The following is a 22,770-nucleotide window of genomic DNA, read 5'->3' as shown; positions in this document are numbered from 1 at the left end:
ACCTTGGGTATCCCAAGATCGTCGTTTTTATGCCTTCTGCCTTGAAACTAAGCTGTTATTTTTTGTTTATATTTTTTCCCTAACGTGTATCTTTAGCTAGCACTGGAACTGACGATAACAGCGGCAGTTTCGCTAGTCAGACAGCTCCTTTAATGAGCTCGATTGCTAAAAAACCTACCGTCATGGAGAGTGTTCTGCCCTGGAGAAGGGATCGGAACGGTACGGCCATCAAGTGATTTTACTCAGATGCTATTTTCGTGTACTTTGCTTAATTTATTATTTACATATGCAATTTGTATGCACAGCTTTTATAAAAAAATACCAAGCGGCAAAGCCTTATATTGTAATCAAATTGTTTTATTAATGGAGGCATTTCAATCTAACTCTAAAAAACTGGAATTTATCCTAATGATATATAAGCCATGTGCTGCTGCTTGGATTAGATATCCTTTGATTGCCTGCAGTATTTGTGAGAAATATGTTAAATAATAATATGCAAGAGTCTCGAGATTTAGGTAAGATCCAGTGGGTAAGTTTTGTGTAAGTTCCTTCTCTACGAATATCTTCTTTAATTTACTTTAGCCCAACCTTCCATTTATTTGTTATTGAAACTAACTACTTAAGGCTTGAAACTTCCTGCAATAGCGTGTAGAAGTAGCATTTTCAGGAAAGTAGTAAAGTAGCTGAGATCTTTGGTAGAGGTAGATAMTCACTATTAGAGAAAGCATGGTTTATTTAACTTTACTAGCAATCGGATTTTTCCTATTAAAACCACAGTTGTGGTGTGGTGGAGGRATGGGACATACAGATTCATAWTTTTTTTAAATAAKAAACTTAGCGTTTTTTCCAGTCAATGACATTTTATTTKATAAATTGAGAAGCATTTTTATGAATTTTATACGTACGCAAAAATGAGAAATAAAATAGCCGTTACACGGCCAAATTTCGACTAATTTTGGWCTCGACTCGATAAAGAGCGATTCTATTTCTGTTTGAAGCGTTAATTAGTTCAGTTCTCTTTCGGTTAGTGCGCGTTTYTGCTAAAAAATTGGGCTTCAGWTAARTTTTCYACAGGGTGGAAAATAAAACAATRCAWAGTCTCACGTGTTCTCAGTTTATGGTATTCGAGCACCACCTGCATCGTGGTGTAATATGACCATATAAGATACATAATCCACATATCTCGCAAACATTTTTCAAATTTTCGTCCATCTGAATTATTTACAGAGTGGACTAAAAAAATTTAACTTTTGGGTTTGCAGTGATACATTTTTTCGTTTGAATCAATTTTCAAATTATAAGCTTCTAGTTTAATTTAAAACTCCACAGTCGACTTCTGCAAAAAATTCAATAACCGCGTTGCATAAATTAACGAAATATTCAAAAGTGAACTTCACTTTAATTGAAAGTCTGGTAGACTCAGTGGCTGATAGTCAATGGTGATTTGAGTTATTCCTCATGCAATCCTGTACAYAGAATTTTGAAGAGAAAATTGTCCAAATATGATGTTTAAGCGTCAACATTTTTTACACTACCCTATAAATGGAAGAGATTGCTGAAACATTCGAAAACCCTTTAAACTTTTGGTGTCGGGAACTAAAGAAATCGTATTTGTCCAACTACGAGGACTTCATGCATTTTTAGTTTGCCCTGTACCAAATATATCTTAGTTGCTTAATGTTTATTAAAACACTGACTAACAAAAAACAAATAACGCTTCAAACAGAAACCAAATCACTCTAAATAATCAGAACTTATCGACTTCCAAGGTAAGGAAAAACGTTCATTTTGTTGAGCAGTTTAGTTTCAGATACACTTTTCAACTAAAGATTATTCCATACACTTATTACACCATGTACCTATTTAATACACTTAAAATGAATTAATAACAAAAAAGCGCTGTAGATCATTGAAAGTAATAAATAAAATCAAACAGTATCAATATGTTGTTAACTATGCAATTGATTGGGAAATAATAGCGAGATTCACAAATGTGGCTGTCCAGAGAGCCCGGAAAAAATCTATTAAAACTTGAAGCAGCAAGACAATTTTGTCAACTATTCACTTTTTTACAGTTAAAGATCAACATATTTTTATAAATCTACTTTTTTACAACAATATTTGATGTTTAGAAGAAAAAATAAAAATAGGAATAATTACGTCGATTTAATAAATATTGGCTTGGATTTGGATTTCTTGGATGCTTTTATCGCCAGGTCAATTTAATAATTTTAATAATAAAGAGTGAAATATTCTCAACTGTATTTCAAGATATTCAGAAATCGGGATGAAACTGATTAGGTACAAATAACTTTCGTGGCGTTTTGGTTCTCGTGCGTCTCATGCATTAATGTAAAACCATTTTTCTAAATAGCGGCATTTAAAGTTGATAAACTGTAGGAAAATTTACACGTACGCAGCTGTATAGTGTTAAGAATAATTCACGAGCGGTTTAGCGTATTTTCAAAGCAACTGCAGAAAATAAAATTATACGATCCGCAAGAACTAGGGAAAACCAATCAATTTTTCAAGACCTGTTGGAGTGTTTAAGTGCACAAACGTGAAATATTTCATGAGCAGAAAATTGGGTTGTTTCCACGAACGTAATGAAGTAGACCTTTGACTTCTGATTTTTTTAAGAGCTAGCAGCAGCAGACCCTCGTTTTAGTTTGATGTTTAGACATACTTTTCGATCCTACAACTTGTAATTTTTTGAGAGTTCAAATCATGGATAAGATAAATTTGTCTTTAATCTTAATTTGAAAGTAAAATTTTCTTCTTAGTCTTCTATATACAACTCATCGCTAAATTAGTGCAACATAATCTATGCACCAATATCCCAATTGCATTATTAATCTCTTCAACTATTAGCATCTTGTTTTCTGCCTTTAGTTACAGATGACAGTAGTTACACTGAAACCGGAAAGCGTTTATCCAGAGGATCCATTGACTGTAAGTATACTTGTGTACATTTAATTATTCTCGTATATGCTTCTAATAGTTGCTGTGAAATATTACAGACTTATTAAGAGTGGGTGTTTTATTAGACCTTTTTACAAACAACTATTATGTAATGACTCCGAATGCTTGTCGCTTTTTAGTGACTTTGTTCTTCAGCGTTCAACAGAATTTTTCGTTATTTTTGTAGATGCTCATAATATACTTATTTAAAATGTAGGTATTTGGCAAAGCAAATTTTGCAAAGTGCAGCTGATCAAAATTTGCTTTTGTTAGATTTGTACAATTGTAGATCATATGAAATATATATCGACCCTATCTGGGTAACTTGTGCTGTAACTAAGAAAAATAAAAATGTGGATGAAAACAGTTTCAGCTGCATATGTGAGCATGTATATAATTTTGGAAAATATGGCTTGGAAAAAATAGCGGTATCTGTAGTTAAGGGTTCGCATTAAGTTGCCTAATTTTATAATATTATAATACTGACCACTCAAGTTATATGACATAACTTGAGTCTAACATATGCGGAGTGCTTGTGGAAACAAATTGAACATCCTCTACATGGTTGTGAGATAAATGCTATTAGATAAATAAAATAATAGTTATAAGAATGAGCTCACAGTCATTCCTTTACATTTTCTTGTTTTTCTTCACTCTTTCGAAACAAAGTCGATCTTAAAATTTAGACATATCTAATAGGTTTATTTAACAATTTTTTTTAACAAAACAAACAAACGGAACCAGGTCAACAAGACAACCAGGATAACAGAAAGGCACGAACCAACGAAATGAGAATACTATGAATGATCACAGGGACTATGGGATCAAAGAAGGAGTGACGAAATTAGGGAAAATTCAAGACAGAGGAGCTTCTGGAACGAGCACATGTCCAGGATGGACAACCAGAGTTTGGCAAAAATCGCGGAAAATGGAAAACTAGCATCCGGCAGACCATTAGGACGACCTCCCAAGAGGTGGCTGGCAGTCGGCATCCTAGGAGGCACAAACGAATGGCTAAAACAAGCCTAAAGGCTTCCACAAAGAAGAAAAAGAAAACTTCGTATACCCACCGAAACTGACAATATCATGCTAATTACCTATAGCATTACGACCTAAATATAACCCCATAACGCATGCACCTGTGAGCGGACTAGAAATGTGTACAAATGTTAAATGATGTAATGCAATTTTTTCCAACAACGTTTTTATACGACTCGTATTAAGATAGTTATTGCACATGTTACATAAAAAGGTTCAGAATGTTTCATAAAATCTAAAAATTGTGACTGCGGATTTAGTAAAATTCTATTTTTTGCAAAATGCAATACATACATCAGCACTGTTTACATAAGTAGCCAGTTTTCATAAAAGTCTAATAGGACACTTCACCATGATAATCATGTACATCGGAAGGCACAGTAAAATAAGAAAAACCATTCATTTTTGCATACCCAAATAACTGACCTCTGATTTATTACTATTCATAGGTTGTGACTTGATGAGAGTGACGACTCCAACAGCTACCGAAATGATGTTACCTTGGAAGCGGGATGAAGAAGATGGATGCGGTCCTCTTCAGCAGGCCGAGTTTCCATATTGGGCATCAAACAAAGAGTATTTGGCCTACAATTCTCCCTCAGCTACATTTTTAGGTATCAAACAAACACAATGAATTGAAACTGATAAACAAACTATCGAGGTTTCGGATTTTTAAATCTCAAACGTTGTTTGCAGGTGGCCTAGAGAACCCCAATAAAAACACGATTTTCGGCCTATTCCACCGCGAAAGTCTTGGTTCGGAACCAACAAACAGCAGCGATTCAACACCGCTGAAGGAACGAAGAGGATCGGTCAGCCGAACTTCAATAGTACTTGTTGAAGAAGGCGAATCGGACCCGTTGGGCGCCATTCCGAAGGAGAATTCGCTCCCTAGACAACATTCCCTTGGAGGGGCTCCACCAATTCCTCCTCCTCCACAGACTCCCGGTCAAAGACGACAAGCTCGACGAGGTTCCATGCTCGAGCTAAGCGGGTGTGTTTCTGAATACACTAATCATATTTAGGGACATGTAAGCGAAAATCTGTATGTTTGTGGGATGGGTGTTGCAACCTGCAAAAGCAAGAAACTCCTGCACGAACATGTGTGTTTTTCGAAAGGCTAATAAAATTTGAATCATATGAATTCTATGGCTCTTAGTAAATTATTGGCTATTTGAAACTCCACTTTGCCACCAAAAATAACATATCAAATGAAAGGAATCATATTGTTGCAAGCTCACGAAACAATAGAGGATGAATCTGATTTACTCTGGGAATTAACTGCAGAATTAATATTATACAGTCCGATTTCGTAGCTTGCGTAATGTTTTCCAGAACTCTTCACGTTAGTAGTTTCAAATTAATTTTATTAGCCTATGTCTGCTAATCCTATCTGTCGCACTTGTATCTATGTTTGAATGTGGTCATATTTCTATATTATTGCACCATTTTCTATAACTATATCGTCTTTAACTTCTTAAACTCTCCCTGGCTATGTAGCAGAAATTAAATTTATTATAATGTGCGAAATGTGTATATATGTGTATCTTCTCTATACTTTTTAGGATTTAACCAATTAATATAAATGCAAGAAGTTAATTTCCTTATTAAATTCAATTATTAAAATAAAATTATATATACAGAAGCTCCATAAAAAACGGACGATGTCACAAAATTGTTTTTCCAAATTCTACTTCGAAAATCAAAGACTTAATCACAATAAACCTGACAGGATATTTTTCATTTCCGACCAAATTCCATTTTTTGAATTTTTTTTGAATCTCGCAAAAAATGTGCAAAAAGATTTTAGGATAACAACGGTAAGTTACGTTAAATGATTTGTAAAAAGTAACAGCAAAGGTAAAATACGAAAAACTAATTTCCCATCATGTTTTTCATAGCTTTCGTCGTGCACAATAAATTAAAAAAGGTAAATGCATTTAGGAGCCCTGCTGATGTTTAAAATATAGCCGCAACTTTGAACACAAAATCCGTTGATTTTATGTTTCCGCAAAATATATAGAATAGAAAAACTATAGTATTTTCCACAAAGCTCAGAGTTTCTGCCAAGATTTTCACCCACGATCACATAATATAATGGTTCACAAGTTTTGATAGAATACAGGGTGTTATTTCTTCGAAGGTCAGGTGCTCTTTCAGAATTTGTTTTTCATTTTAACTTTACTTTAATTTAGAAACTCTCTCGTGTTTTACGTTCCTACCGTAATCATTGTGAGGCAATTTTTAAATAAACGATTGATTCCAGTTAGAAAGAAGAAAACAAATGCAAACAAGCTATCATCATTTAATTTTTGAATAAAATTTGCAAAATATCACGATTTTGTTGGATTGAAGATAAACTTACGATCACACTTTCTCCAAACGATTGGAGTTGTGAAAAAATGAAAATAAATTAAACCCTGCGTATCGAAACGAAACATTTCCCAACATATGTGTATAAGCAAAATGAGCTTGTAATAAGACGCTSGAATTGACTGCCAGTGCCCTGCTAAATTAAACCGAGCCACCCTGTACAGGCAAATATCATATTTAATAAAAGATCCACTAGAAACTAAATGCTTAWAGCTAGTTGAAATTGTCAAAAAATTGTAATTTGGAGTAGAAAATATCAGTGATTTCCTGACTTTGAAACGATTGATTTTTATTGATGACCACTTAACACATTTAACTAATTGTTAAATAGTAACTTCCGTACATACAAAAAATTAAATATCTAATAGGCATTTTTCCACTGGGTGCCCAAGGGATTTTTTTATCATTTTACCGTCTAATCATATTTAAAGCATGGCGGTTTTAATGATGTCAAGATCTCATTTTTTCCTAATGAGAGGTTATTAAAAATCACTAAAGCGGATCAACATTCCTTGTGCAGCGGCACCTGAAACACTTTGTTAATGATCAATTCCAGTTTTCCACTAAATTTGTTTAATGTAAAAAATTATGTTAATAAGCATGGCTAAGCAAAGAATATCATGGGTGCTTAGGCACTCTTATTTGATGAGAAATAAAAGCAAATTACGAAACGGCTAAAGCAAGATAAATCATTGAAGATTTTCTTTGAGTTCTCACTGAGTAACAAGAAATAAGTCACATAATTTGATAAGAAAGTCAATACAGTTAAAATAATAAGTTGTAAAATGTTAATATCTATTAGCGATGAGAATAGTGGATAATAAACTTGCACACGGTAGAACAAACAAATATGTTCGTACATGTTTAGTTTTTTTGCACACCGTGCAAGTAATAAAAGTAATCCATTCTGTCTTCAATATTTAAATGCGGTTTACAATAGCACTTCCATGTTATATTTTCAGGATTAATATAATTATTGTCAAGGGCTCCCACAATTCTCTGGTTGGAATAAAAGTTGATGCATGTGCGTCAATAATACGTGCTTACTGATATCAACCCGAGGGGAAACAATCCCAGAGAAATTAATGCATAGATATTTTCAAGAGAAACTAGAAATCATCGTTTACGTGCTCAGAATATTATTTAAATTAGGCTTTAGATAATCTGCATTATTTCCTAGTTATTATTAAACTTAGATCGAACTTTAATATTTTCTAGCGCGGTCTTACTACTAATGACATTGATGCCTATATTTATATGAGCCATAATTTACATAAGAACGTTAGAAAAATTTACATTTTCATACATTGCTTATGCATTTTTGAATCTAGACTCGTAGCGTTTCATTTACATTAGATACTATAGGCTAATGGTTCAGAAACTAATTTCAAAATTTCTAATAATCCTTTATAATGTTCTGTAAATTTTTATAAAATTTTCTCAATTCTTATTGTTTCGTATTCTAAGTGATGATTCTCACTAGCAAAGACTTTTCACTTGTTCGCAGATCCCTAACCAGAAACCCCATTCCAGAAGAGCAAAACGGCTGTAAAGTGCCACTTCAAACGTCCTCTCTAAAGCGACCTACTTGGTTAATGCAACATCAAACCATTCGCTCTGGCAAAACCAGCTTGTCCAAACAAAGTACACTGGGTGCATCTTTAATGGGCACAGCTTCGAGCCCATCTACGACTTCATCGTCAGACGATGACGATGACCTACTGGTGAAAAGTGGTTTCTGATCCGAAAGTTCACCCTTGAAAAAGGGGCCGATTTCCAAATCCCTTAGTCCAATATTGAGTAATATTCATATGAAGTATCAAGCTTTGACTCGAAAGTTTAGTAAAGATCTAGTTTAGGTTCAGTTAAGAACGTCTTTCAGGTAAGTTTTTAGTGGTTTATTCTTAAGCAATTTCATTTTCAGTTGCGGTGGATTTTGTAATATTCACAACCATTACCAATTGAGAAAGACATTGTTTGATTTTTATGATAATTGAATCATATAGTCTAGTTAGTAATCTTACTTTTTCATATGAATAAACATACTTTGAAACAATATCACAGATGGAACCTTATCAATGTCCACATGTTCCGTAGTGAAGTTTTTGGAGGTTAAAACTGAGGAGAGGAAAACTGCGCAATGTTACCTATTTTGATAGGAAACAATTTAAGTAAATGGAATTTTCGGTTTCTTCTTCTACTTGTGACTACTTCTTGAGAATATCGATATTTAAAAAATATATAAGAGACAAATAGTACATCTCCCAATAATAATACTAATTTGACCATTGGAAAGAAGTTCCAGCAAAGCAATTAGGGGTGAATCAGGGTTTGATTTTAGAAAAGCTATTGTTCGATAATTTCAGCAGTTTTTTCAGAAATTCTGCAAGTATTGAGATACTTATTGCCTATTGCATTGAGGATTAATGCTAATTGCCTTCTATCCCGGCCAAATGGCTATACCATTACAAGAAGTGATGGTATTTATCAAAGACCCGGACCGAAACGAAATAACTGTTCCGTTTCGGTTTCGGTTCAAGGCAGAATTTAAAATTTCGGTTCCGTTACGGTTCCGGTTTAGAAAATAATTTCAAATTCGGTTCCGTTCCGGTTCCGGTTTTTTTCGGTTTATTTCGGTTCCAAAATCTATATATAACAACGAACAATTACGTACCCTCCCCAAAAAATATCTTATATCAACAAACATAACATAACTTAATTACCTACCTTTATTGACATCTTACACAATTTGCAAACAGATTTATCTTCTATTTTAATGAAGTCAAACTGCCCGTGAGCAACATTTGTTATTTTTCGACCCATAATTGTAGGCATCAGTAAGCGCATAGATTGTAACCGTGTAGAGTTATTTTTGTTTTGTAAATGTTGAGGTTGCCAACTTTTTCATTTCCAAATTGCGCAGGCGCACTGTGCTCTGAAGAGGCAATTAATCTGTAGGATATTAGGTACTCAAGTTATTTATTCAAATACTATAAAGACCACAGGCAAAAAAAGTGCTTTGCTTTTTCTTATCACTGAGATCACCGGTTAATAACGGCTTTAACGCGTAATATGTCTTTTCCTTTAAAAAAATTGTTATTTTCTGATTTATACAAGATCTTGTCGTTTAGGACCAGCCGCAAAGAATAGCGTTTATATTTCCTCCCTTTGACGGCGTCGCGGCGCCGACTATTAAAACGATTCCAGGAACTAACTAAAAGAAGTGCCGACCCTTTGTCGGCACATCATACACCGCCTCCCACCAGAACACAGAAACGTAATTTTATATTCATTTGCAGGAGGATAAATGATTATTTTCATTTGCTTCTAAAATGTACAGTAATTTCTGTCAAACGTTACAGGCAGAACCGAAAAACCACCGAAAAAACCGAAATAAAATATTTCGGTTCCGGTTCAGCATCTAACAGTGTGTTAATATCAAATATGGGTTCCGTTACGGTACCGGTCCAAAAAAAAAACGGTTCCGTTCCGGTTTTGGGTTCATATCGGTTCCGGTGCGGATCCCTGGTATTTATTACATTAACATTTTAAAAAGTAATTTGCCAGAATCCTCAGAGTCTGAGGAGCAACTGTAACATCGAAATTTTTTATTCATAAAGAGCGTTCAATATTTCAAACTTTAACCTTGTTTCTACTTAAATCAAATTATTTAAATAAAACTACTCAATTTGACCAAGTGTTTGATKSACCATTTGGTGACACATATTTAACCAAATAACAAYCAGAAGCAATCAGATCCTTATGTTTGAAAATAATAATTAATAATTTGTAAGGTAAATTTGAAAAGTAATCGATCTTGATTAAATTTSTGGTGGGATAACAAAAGCACTGCAGGTAAACGTTCYTAATAAGCCTGGGTAACTCAGTTAATTTTCAAGAAYTGGCACAGGGTTGCCGAAATGGCTTGTTGTGCCAACCCAACGCACCGGCACCGTAACTCACCGGCGCAGTTGCGTTTTTGCTGTTTGATTGTCATTGACGTTTTTTTAAATTAATTTTTGTCGTAAACTTGCACCTAAATGTTTGATATTCAAATTCCATCTGACTTTTTGTGACAAATCTATCAGAGTTTACTCACGACGTTGAAAACTAACCGTGTGGCTCAAATGGTTCTTKAGCAACGTCAAAAACGGTGGCGTAATGTTCCAGTCGATTTCGCAATTTAAAAAGAAAACAGGCAAATCTAAAATCCTTGACTTTTTTAAACCAAAAMCATAAMRCTGGAACYCATATTTGCATATCTGAAACGGTTCTTTAGMGACAAGCCTCAGATGAGCTTGCAAAAAATACCAAGCCGCCCAAARGATTCCCAAAGTTTAAAAATTTCTTCTGAAGGAATCAATGGTTTAATCGGAACCAACTACACACTACTAGTAAGTTGATGCTAATTGTATTGAATACTGGAACCCAMATTTCCATATCTAAAGCGGTTTTTTWGCGAAAAGCTTCAGATGAGCTTGATAGAAAAAAGCTAAGCCGCCCAAATATTTCCAAAGTTTAGAAAATAACTACGAAAGAATCAATAGCTCAATCGATATCAAATCCACGTTACGAGTCAGTTGATGAATGTCGGAAACATTCTACATGTTCATGGCAACCAGGGGCAAAGTAATGCTGAACTTACCGAAAGCTGCGTAGTGCCACCTGGAAAGAAAGAAGAAAATGTGATTAGTACAGCAGGAAATCTGTTTAAAGTCAAACTTATTTGAAATCAGCAAAGCAAAGAGAGAGACTAAACTCAGTTCAAGCGCTAAAAGATTTTAAGATTAGAGATGATTCTTACAAGCTTTTGGTAAGCTGGCGCCCCATTCTCCATTTTCTACCCATTAACCCTCAAGAAGTTCACTACACTTTCACAAACTACCGCACTTGCCATAAGAGCCACAATGATTCTCTGTTTCTCTCTAAGAATCCAATTATTGACTGATTTCGTCGGTAGCAATCTGGACATTCATACACCTTTTCGAGAAAAAATTACATATTTAATTGTTTACTCTTTCGATGATTCATGCTTTACTTGGCAGTTCGATTTCAGATTGTTTATTGTTGACATTTTTGGAAAAAGTGCCTGTTCGCACGGCAATAATTCCAAAAATAAATTTATTATTCTAAAAATGTTGACAAAGCAAAAAAACAAAAAATCGCGCAGAAATCTCTTCAACATGATCAAATATGTTGCTCAATTTCCGAGCGATGATGGAAACCAACGAAATTTTAATTATTTAAAAATGACCTTAAAAAGTTCTGATTTCAAGAATTATTCGCCACAAGCGTGGCGCAGTGACGAGCGATGAGTTATAACTCACAACTCACAGAGCCGCATAATTAGATTTGCTACGAAGGAGAATGTGAGCAATTAATGGAGACCGGACTAATAGAAAATGTACAATTGCAAATAGGTACCCACGGTAGATTTCAATTTTTTTGTGTTTTCTGATAAATCAAGCTTAAATATTGAATATATTTGACAGACAAAACGAAAAAAGAAATCCAACATTAAAAATGAAACATTATGAATTAAACTCAAAACTGAACTTATCTCCAAATTAAATGGATATGAACAAAGCGTGACGGTACGTTCATCGCGATAATTAAAAGTGATTTCAATTCAACATCAATAAAATCGATTGTTCGAAGGCACAAAATATATTTTTTAGCATCTACATGCATTTCAATCCGTATCGCAAGATACGGAGAAATATATTTCTAACGATCATTAAATTACTTCTTTATTGAGTGGAAATTGTCGTGGTGTCTCATATTAATCTTGAACTGCACTTAAATAATAATCCGTGTTACAAACTTTACGTAAATATTTCAAAAGCTGTAAAATAAAAATCATACAGACAGAAAGATCGATAACCTTTTTCGAATTAAGTTATATTATTATTATTATCATTATTATAAAAATCATAGGCAGATTCACACCCGTTGCATGTGGACATGATTTGTGGTTGTCCAAAATGCACAATCTCAGATGTGAAGTTTTTAGAGGATTATTAAACTGATTCGTTTTTGCAAAAAGAGGTCAAGTGCTGCACATTAAAGTTATTTAAATATTGAATGCTAAAATGAGCTTCAAGCTTTTCTGAAAAATAAATCAACACAAACCAGAAGCAAAATTTACCTATAGTTACGTATTGTATAAGTTAGAAATATCGATTATTCTTAAGGATGTTCTAGAAAAAGATCGAAGAAAACGTGACTACAAGTGTAAGTACGGTTTGAAATTACAGCCAATTTTAATTATTATATTTGCCCACGTTTGCAATAATTCCGAATAGCAGGAATTATTGCTCTCGGTTTCCAAAGCAAATTAAATTTCATCACTATCATTTTCGTTTATGTTTATGATTATCGATGTTCTGCATTTAATTCCGAACTGACTTTTCCAATTTAATTCCTTCCAAACCCATAACTGATTTTTTGGAAGCGTTGATTCGAATTTTGCTGTATTTAGCTTGAAATCTTGCATTTTGAACTTGATTCTACAGCTCGTTATGTACGATTGAATTTGTGTTTATTCAATAGTTTTTAAGTCACTGCTTTACAGAGATGTTTGGTGGCACAACGTTTCGGGTGATTACATCTCCAAACGTTTTCACGACAAAGCTACTTCCTTAAATACTCCTTTGAATCCATTGTGTCTTAAAAATGATTAAGAAAAGTAATTGTATTTATTTGCCCAAGCAGAGATGAAACCGATAATTCTAGGGCTGAAATACAGGGTCAACAAGAGAAAACGAAGTAGAGGCGATTTTAGAAATGTGTTATATTATTTTAGAGTGTTGCTATACAACTTTAAAGTTTCTTTAGCAAAACAATTTTTTTTCCGAAATTTTAAAAAATATGTAAAAGAAAAATATCTCGCAAGTACCTACTATTCCATTGAAATAATTATTGATCTAATTTGCGTTTATATGGCTCAAAACTGAAGTACTTTATAATTCAACGGCGATGTAACTAGCACTTGTAAATCTATAGTTAGCAAGCTTAAATAATTAAGATGTCGTTTCATATCTTTGATATCATCGGTGTCTAAAATATGCAGAAAATTGTAGGTTATTTGTATTTAAACCCTTTTCAAATTCACAAAAACACGTCAAAATTGCAAGAAAAAGGTGTTTGCATAATAACACTAACTGTGTGGTTATACTGTAGCGGAAACTGCTGATGTTTTCATGTATTGTGGTGATCTGCGTTGAGAGATAGAGGAAACAACAGCAACCGTAGAAATGTGTAGGGTGGCAATGACAAAATAATTGATAAAATTGTTAACAGCGTAGGTAAATTTATTCGTAGATAGTGTTTTATTAATTACTAATTGTAGATAAGGTAGTTAGAGAACAACTAGCACCGTAAGGTAAAAGTGGGTCATTACCATGAAGATTTATTTAAATGACAAACTCATCACTATTTCGAATACCCAGTCGGACAATCGATTATGTTATGGGGAATTAAGTTATTATCAACCTGCGCATGTAATTGTCTCAAGGAGCAGTAAAGATTAAAAAATACTTAAGTGGTTTCCGCGTAGTAGACTGGCTGAACACTACAATATTGTGGGTAATTCGTTAATACTTGCTGATATTTTCTTTTATCAGTTCTCATTAAAATAATTCGTAGGTTTATTTCCATCTATCTACTTATAGCTTTTTGTAATAATAGTCGCCAATTTATTGCGGAAAAAGTATGATAATTATGTCTTTAATGAAAAAATGACCCAGCCAGACTATTAAGAGTTATTAATATATTTTTGCCTGATATGCAAAGAATATATAGTACTTTTTCGCATTGAACAATCAAATTTGACAAATCCAAAATTAATAATCAGTGAGGTACCAATTCATAATGAATAAAGACGAATATAACGAAACTAACTCACTACAGTATGCGTCAATTCCAGCGTTAAATCTTCTTGGTACATTGACCGAAAAAATTGTTGTTTGATATTGTAACTCAGATGTACCTAATTATTAAAGTTTTGCAAGCCAGTTGACATTTTCCACCCAGTTTCACACATTCAATACCTGTGCAAAATAAGCTTTGTGGGTAATTGAATAATAGCTAAGTGAATATTTTGTACGATCAGCAAAATAGATAACAACGTTTCACTCGCACTCGCGGCATACACCCTCAAAAGCTAGTCGGCAGCAAACGTGTTCAGCTCTGCATTTGGATTATGACAAGCATTGATAATGATTCCTTATATGAATGGTTCAAAGAATCTAACTCCAAAATCGATCCCTGTCCATAAAATGTTCAGTTGTAAAACCGAGCCGTAAAAAAGTTGCACTTGAATCACCCAATGCGAATTGGGTTCAATCAATATTGAATATTGATTGAATGGATAATTTTATAATTCCATGGCATGCACTTTGATTTCAAATTGTAAACCTGGCTTCAAAAAGTTTCGTCAATAAACATTTTTAACAATTTTAGTTCGAATGTTAAAGACCAAAAAGTGAATTATCTTGTAAATATCGCAAACTTTAGTAATTTCTTGCTTGCTTGCTAACAAGCAGGTGTTAAAAAAACTAATTGCCACGGTACAAATATTTAAACAAATAAAGCATCTTTATCTATTTCTTGACAACCCATTAATTAGTTGATAATTTTGCAAAAATTTGACTACTTGAATATGCTTATAAAAAAATCAAGGTTTCTATCTGGCGTTCAATATTTGAGCTGGTCGTACACTATCATTGATATTAGAACAATATGTTGTTTTTAGCTCAATGACAAATCTAGTCCTAGTTGTAAAAATGTAGTTACGCCATTATGTAAATAAGTCTTTAAGATTGTGCCTCAAACTAGTATGTTGACAGTGATTTGCAAATTTTCGCCATATTTTTAGTGTATTATGAACTTGATATTATAATGCGACGGTTCTTATAGGAAAATAGATCCAACAATCGAACACACAGTTTACTAATCAAGGCATTTGATTGAATAATATGATTAAATAATTGGTTAAAAGTTTAGTAATAAACTATGTTTATATGATAATGAAATGTATACCTATGTAAGATTATAACCAAAATGAATGCAGGGTTTGATGACCAAGAGGAGGCGGCAACTTTTAACTGTCAAGTGTGTCCAACTTTCGTTTTATTGAAATATCATAATAAATCTTCCTCCTCAAGCCAAGTTGAGTATTTAGGTATTTTAGTGACATAAAAAATATTTTACTTAAACTCTAACTAACTTCTCATATCTTCTTTTTCAAATATCATCCACTAGATTTTAAAACAACTTTTACAGCGCCTGCTGTATATTTGTAACTAAATATAACTTGAAACTACATAATATGTAACATGATTGAATAACTGTAATAAGCATTTTCTAAATGGAGATAGTTGAGAATGATAGGATGTGTAACTTTATTTGAACTCATTCGTTTTTTTTAATTAGTTTTTATATAAAATCTACTCCCACTTTTTCCTGCAGATTTGTTTTGCGTGTCTAGCAGGGATATTACCTAATTACTTATATCTAGTTTCGTATTTGGAAAAGTGTGTGATGGTATTCTTGTAAATATAATTATACGTTTTGTAGAAACATATTTTTACATCCGGACAATACCATATGTGCAAAAAACGACTTTGAATTTGCCATTGTTAATTAATGATGAATTCTTAATAAATTACTCTTAAATCTGCAAATGAATTTTATTGCTTAGTCAAAACAGCGGTAAAGGGGATATAAATCCATTTTAAAGAACATAGTTTTATTCGTCAGTTGGTCCTTGAAGGGGTTTTCTTCAATGGAAGAATGGTGTTGGGTTTTGATTTTTTTGAACCGCTTGCTGTAAGCACAATAAATCGATAAGAAATGAAAATTTACTTATATAAAAATGATATATTTTTCAAGCATATATGCACATAGATGTGCTTTAATTGTTTGAAGATTAGACAATAATACCGACCCTTACATTAGCTTTTTGAAATTTGCGTCTGTATTTTCAATCGACCTACAAAAAGCTCTGCAAATGCCTGATAAAAATCTTTTGTGAAACATACTAGCAGTAACTTATTACATTGTTTATACTTTGCAAAAGTTCTAAGTTGTTTCGTGTAGTGATTGAAAAGTGGCATTAGAAAGCTCTAGATAATAGATTTTCGATTTAGGAGCTTTTCAAAAAACGGTGCCTTTGTGAACTCGCCGGTACTTTCCAAAATAAGTATATAAACGCATTATTTTAAAGCAAAAGTTTCAAGTTGCTTCTTCGATTGGTTGAGGAGATAATTGCTTTAGAAAGCTCTAACATTTATAAATGTTTGAATTTAGCAGATTCTCATAAATCGGCGTAATTGTAAATCTGTTTGAATTTTATACAGAAAGTACTTCAATGGATTGTTGTATGGACTCGACGTGGAAAATGTGCTTGAAACAAGGGCATTACACGAGAAGAATATGTTGAGAATAAATTTGTAATTCTATTCAATTCACACTTGCTACATAACTAAAATAACTCTGGATGAATCGAGAAAGTTAAAAATTATACTCACTTTGACAGGCTCACCTCGAGAGAGAGTTTTATATAAAGTTTAATTTACACAATACACTTAATTCGGAATACAAATTAACGTGTAGTTAATCCAATTAATTAATCATAATTTCGTCGTCAACGTAAACTGAATATTTCTACTATTTTATACCGAATGTTTAAACATTTGCCATCACTCATGTTTTAGCTTCTGAGTAAACTATAACAACAATTGTTTTTTAGTAAAAAAAAGTTATTTTATAGAGGTGAAGGCGGACACCATGCTTATGAAAATCAGAATTAATTTTAAAAACTACAAAGAATAAAACGTCGCTAGGGCACTCGAGGACCTTAGACAAGGCAGAAATAGTTTAAGACTGTTGAAAGTTATAAAATTCAAAAATCCACCTTACACGATAAGAATAAAAGAATAAAAACGGAGAAACATGGCGATCAATGCCTCATTTCCCACGAAGGAGAGAAACTTAATAAGAATAAGAATAAGAATACGCCTTTCACAAGGTGGTCAGACCATTTTTAGCGCTTAATAAAGGGTCGTCTGCCTTTACCCCACGCATAGGGATGACGGTGGACACATTTTGCCTTAAAAAAATTAAGGGGAATGAAAAGTTAATGTTGTTCATTGTGGAATTCGACAAAGGAGACACAAAGATTCTAATTTATTTAATAGCAAATTTTCTTTTAAAAATTATACTTTTAGTCCTTTGTTCACTGTTTTTTATTTAAATCCTATTGACATGAGATTATTGTTTTGAGTGTGTTTTATAGTTTTGACCGCCTGATCGTTTTTATTTTATGTAATTTTAAACTCTCTTGAGACGGGACTGACCATGATTGACTTTTAAACCAATGTTGATTTTAATGGAATCTTTTAGTATTTTAACTGAATAGTCTGATGGTCGTGTTTTAATTTTTAATCTGTTGTGAAGTTGAGTTTTAAGTTTTTTTTTTTTAATTTGTATTGTATAACAATGTCACACACTAAGTGTTGAAACTCCACCAGACTCTAAGCTAAAAACCCCTTTGCTTTCCATTTTAGAGCCCTCCCCACTATTGAAAAATTAATTACTGATTATCATCACGGTCACTAAAACAAAATTTAATTTTTTTCACATAAATAAATTATTATTATAATCATCAAAGCGACACTGGTTCTGTTTCAAATTAAGTAAATGCGTATAGGTATTTCAAATCATTTACGTAAATAATCGGTGCCTGTCGGGTCAAAACGTGTTCCGACATGTCTGTTTCGATCGGTTGATTGAAAATATATTTTAGAAAACATTCATATTTGCCGTAAAATAATAAATAATGTCGCAAAACTTAAACATTAAAACATTTGTTTCCGAATATTAGATGTTTATAGAAACACTTGCTTTTGAAAGACCAAAAAAATTCGAATGTATGGAAAAACAATATACCTGCTGTGCGAAAGTTGCTTCATTACGCATTATTGGAACCACCGGGTATTTTCATAATACACAGTTCAATTGTACAATGAAATTATTGCACGAACAATCACCAAATTCCGAAAAGGTACATTTAACAATCAGAAGATTTTGTGTTTACATGAATTTTTAGATTAAAAAGTTGGCACTCACCCAAGAAGAGGCTCCATGCACGATTAGTCCATGTCCCAATGTCCTGCTCATTTCAAGACGAATGTTCTGACTTTCGAAAGTTTATTAAAGTTCTTTGCACCAAACTCGTAATCATTAAAAACAAATATTTAACGGCCGCTACTTAACATTAAACTTGAACATGTGATTTGCATCGCCGCAAACCGGTTTATGCAGGTGTATAGGAAAATTGCGTTGTAAACTCTAAAAACGCCAAAAAACCTACATATTTTACGCTCAAAAACACTTCCGCGGTTTTAAAAATTGCGATAATAGCGAGATAATAAGTTTACCTTTCCAGGAACAAACAAAAACAAATTTTAACTCGAAAGAGAAATATGTCCGGTTGTTGTTTAGTTTTTCTTGGACGACTTCTCACGCTTAATCGATCGGAACAAAGGCTGACTAAATTTCGAAATTGGGCATTTGGAAGGGGTAAGTGTACTGCCATCGACAAATATATTGACAAATCTTTCAATTGCGCCTCAAAAAACGAAATAACATGCGCTGATCATCGACATATGGCGCCTTAATTTCAATATTTTACATTTATTTTTTCATCAAAATTTGTATTTATTGTAATTAGTAGTTGTTTTAACGTTCTTTAATTTTTTATTGATGCATTTATGCACATTCCGATACAGGATGTTAATTTAGAAAAATAATAAGGCTAATCTGAATTAAATTATCCTTAGTTTGGTAACAATGGAATGGTAAAATTGTACAGAGTGGCCCATCTTATTCGGGACTTAATCTCCCGAGGAAACAAATAGGTATTTCCAATCCAGCTTTGTTGACAAATAGAGTGTGTTTAAACTATACGGAGTGTCCCAAATAAATTAAATTTTAAACTTGAGTTTTTCTATTGGAACACTTTATACACAGTGTTCCATAGGTAAACGAAAAAAATACGTCAATTCGTCGCAAGGTAATACGATTTAGTGCAACTTACTTAGAAAAGCCGAATGAAACAGAAATACTAAGGGGTTAAAGTTAATTTTATGTAAACTTACATTCTTGTTTTACAATGTTTTTAGTACACAAAAAGTAAACCTACTTAGTATCTCTGAGATCAACGGTTCTGGAGATATTTGCAATTAAACTATTCGATGCAATACATTTATGAAAAAACTGTCTATTTTTACCTGGACTAATAGAGGACAAAAATAATTTAATGAGCAATGACGATTTCATGGATACACACAATAAATAAACTTTTTAACAATAATAAAAAACCGATCAGCTTTTCACAAAAACTGTTCAAAATGACGTCCATTAACTTAACTTAAATAATTTATTTATTAATAATTCGTCTTGGTTATTTATTATACCAAATTCATACACTAAAAACTTCAGGTATGCACATACAAGCAAATTTAGAGGATTAAAATCGAGACTTTATGCTGACCATAGTGTTTGACTTTCTCGGCCAATCTAACGATTCGAGAACCTTTGCGGTCAGGTAATTCTCTCAAGTAAGACTTTATCATGCCTTATGTTTCGAGGAATGTCTTCCAAATAATCAAGTAAATTATTCCGTAGAAAATATAAATACAAAAATATATTTAAATTGGGTGGTAAAATGTGAAGACCAAAACAATTTATGCCATTTCTCGAAAGTGTTAAACTAATTAGAAAACATCACAGCCTACTAAGGTAATTTTTGTTACTTACGTGTCTACAACTCTAAATGTAACGCATGGAATACTTTAATTGCTAATATCTCGAAAGCCATTAATCTTAGGGATATCAACTATAGACCGTTTTTATTAGAAAATATTAGAAAACAGATATTCCGGTGGTGGTTGTCACTTTACGGTGTTACGGTTGAATAAACCCCTGAATAATAGTAAACCTAACTTAAAACTAATACCTAACCATCCTGTACATTTCAAAATTATCTTTCTTTCATATAAATATGAGATTTATTTATTATTTCAATCAGCATTAATTTGTCTGAAATTTTGCTGAAAAATTATGCGTCTGAGTGGAATCAATTGCCAGTAGGTACCTTTTTGGTAAAACCCACATTTTCACAATCTATGGAGATTGTAAAATTGGAAATCTCCATAGATCTGTGGATCTATGGAGAACATTTTTCAACAACAACTCTCCGAAATCCTACAAAAATCTCTACCTTCCAAAATATATGTTACTTGATGACAACAATTTCAAATAAAATAAATTAACAGTAACAGTATGTACAGGGTGTATCCCCATAAGCTGACACCCCCCTTAGATCGTTTATATCAAAGAAATTGTGAAAGTGGCCAACACAAAAGTTGTTTAATTTTACTCAAATTTTTTAAATCTGAATTTAAAATGAAAATATAAAACACGGAAATGTCAAAATTTGACATAAGGTCTATTTTTGTTAATGAAACACCCTATATACTTTTGGACAGGTGGGTTGGATTTCTTTTCTGGTTTCAGAAATGTAGGTATACATTGCCTAGATTTGTATTAACCGTTTTTTCTGGATTATGTTGGTTAGCAGCAAATTAAAGTCGCCTGAAATGAAACAAAAAACTATAGAAAGAGAGCAAAACAGAATTTACTGCTACTATCAATTTTAAAGCCCGTAAATAAATAAAAACAAAGTCATTAACATCACTCTATTTGCATATGACCTCCGTTTAACGCTAGACATACTCTATAATCTACTTCAATTTTATCTATAACGTTTTGAATATATTGGTTTATTAATATCGTTAATTGCATCCACTATTTTAAGGTACCTTAAAATAGTGGATAGACACGTGTCTGACTAGATTTTCATACACAATATTATTTAAATAACCCTAGAGAAAAGAATCAAGAGGCGTTAGGTCGGGGCTATTTGAAGCCCATTGGATAGGACGCTCGTACAATCCAGATATCAATATTTCCATTAAAAAAAAGTGCTACTGGGCGAAAGTTATGGGGTGTGTAGCGCCTGGTCGCATTTCAAGGAAACTTTGATTTGTTGCTATTTATAATTTTTTAAACGCAATAAAGAAAAAACGGCTAATACAAACATAAGCAAAATATACAGGGGGAGTTTTTTAAAGTGTTACAAGGCTATACCTCAGAAACAGCTTGCAATATATTTATAAAAATTTTGGAAAGTAATAGATAGGTAGAGGGACATGTTTTAACATATTTTTTACTATTCTACTGAAGCGATCTACTTGATTCTATATGAAAAACTACGTATGTGTACAAATTTTTGCATGGTTTACTCGTCTGGTTACACAAGTATCGATAATTTAAGTTTTATTGAATTTCAATACAATTAAACATGTTTGTCAGTGGTTTTCCAAATTGTCAAAAATTTCAAAATTCTTTAAAAAATAGAGTAGTATAGTGTTTGGAAGTTGAAGGCAGGCATTTTGAACATATCCTGAAACGTATTTGATTACTATTGGTAGGGTCATAATTTAATAAATTTATTTTTTTAAATTTATGTTGCACGTTATCATTCTGGAACTAAGTGATCAAATGACATAAAAATTTCTACACATACATAGTTTCTTATGCTGATTTAGATTTTACATTCAAAAATATATCATTCCTTTTAAAATTTTAATGTTGCCTTTACTTCATACAGAGGGCGCTTGAGTAGAATAATAAAACATATGTTAAAATACGTCCCCGTACCTATTTCTTGTTTTCCCAAAATTTTATAAATATATTTGAAACCGTTTCTTAGATATTGTAACACTTTAAACACTTAAGCCTTGTAACACTTTAAAAAATTAACCCTGTATATTTTTCAAATCAGGAAAAAAATCCCTTTGATATGTCTAATAATATATAGGGTGTTTCATTTAAAAAAACGTTCAAAGTCAAATTTTGACAGTTCCGTGTTTCATATTTTTATTTTAAATTCAGATTTTAAAAAAATTAAAAAAATTGAAGAACTTTTGTGTTGGTCACTGTTAGAAGTTTTTTGAAATAAACGAATTAGGGCGGAAGGTGTCAACTTATGAGGAAACACCCTGTACATACGTTTTCAATTTTAAGCATTAGAAATAATTCGCAAAAATTGACGTTTTTAAAGCGGCATAGCTCCTTTAGCAAGCATTTTTTTATGGATGTAAGTACTTACCAATTTATCAAGCTATTCGATTCAAAGCCCCCTGTATAATCGTATTAACTAACACTAACTAATAGGAGTCTAATCGTTCTCCTAACGAACTGAAATTATTTTAAATTAAGGATATTATGAGATTTGATCGATCATTATTTGTAGATGAACGTTCATAG

At 32.6% G+C, this 22,770-nt stretch overlaps 1 protein-coding gene across 6 annotated transcripts in view; it reads left to right on the top strand.

The window, feature by feature from the left end:
* The window catches only part of LOC109534536 (sodium/hydrogen exchanger 3), a 41,820-nt gene extending 30,764 nt beyond the window's left edge, over positions 1-11,056 (top strand). For 4 of the 6 annotated variants that reach the window (XM_019900268.2, XM_048669130.1, XM_048669129.1 and 1 more), the window contains exons 13-17: positions 97-219; positions 2,893-2,952; positions 4,449-4,613; positions 4,696-4,993; positions 7,880-11,056. In XM_019900268.2, coding sequence (XP_019755827.1) covers positions 97-219; positions 2,893-2,952; positions 4,449-4,613; positions 4,696-4,993; positions 7,880-8,114 — 881 coding nt within the window. In that variant the 3' untranslated portion in view covers positions 8,115-11,056. Of the gene's footprint in view, positions 1-96; positions 220-2,892; positions 2,953-4,448; positions 4,614-4,695; positions 5,031-7,879 lie in introns of all 6 variants that reach the window. The other 2 variants (XM_048669132.1, XM_019900269.2) reach the window with 2 other exon arrangements.
* Positions 11,057-22,770: the final 11,714 nt, after the last annotated feature.

Source organism: Dendroctonus ponderosae, unplaced genomic scaffold, assembly GCF_020466585.1.
Source record: "Dendroctonus ponderosae isolate FM_Combo_2020 unplaced genomic scaffold, Dpon_F_20191213v2 Dpon_F_20191213_8, whole genome shotgun sequence".
NCBI classification, from domain to species: domain Eukaryota; kingdom Metazoa; phylum Arthropoda; class Insecta; order Coleoptera; family Curculionidae; genus Dendroctonus; species Dendroctonus ponderosae.
Note: the sequence above shows the minus strand (reverse complement) of the source record. Positions and strands in the feature narration are given on the sequence as shown.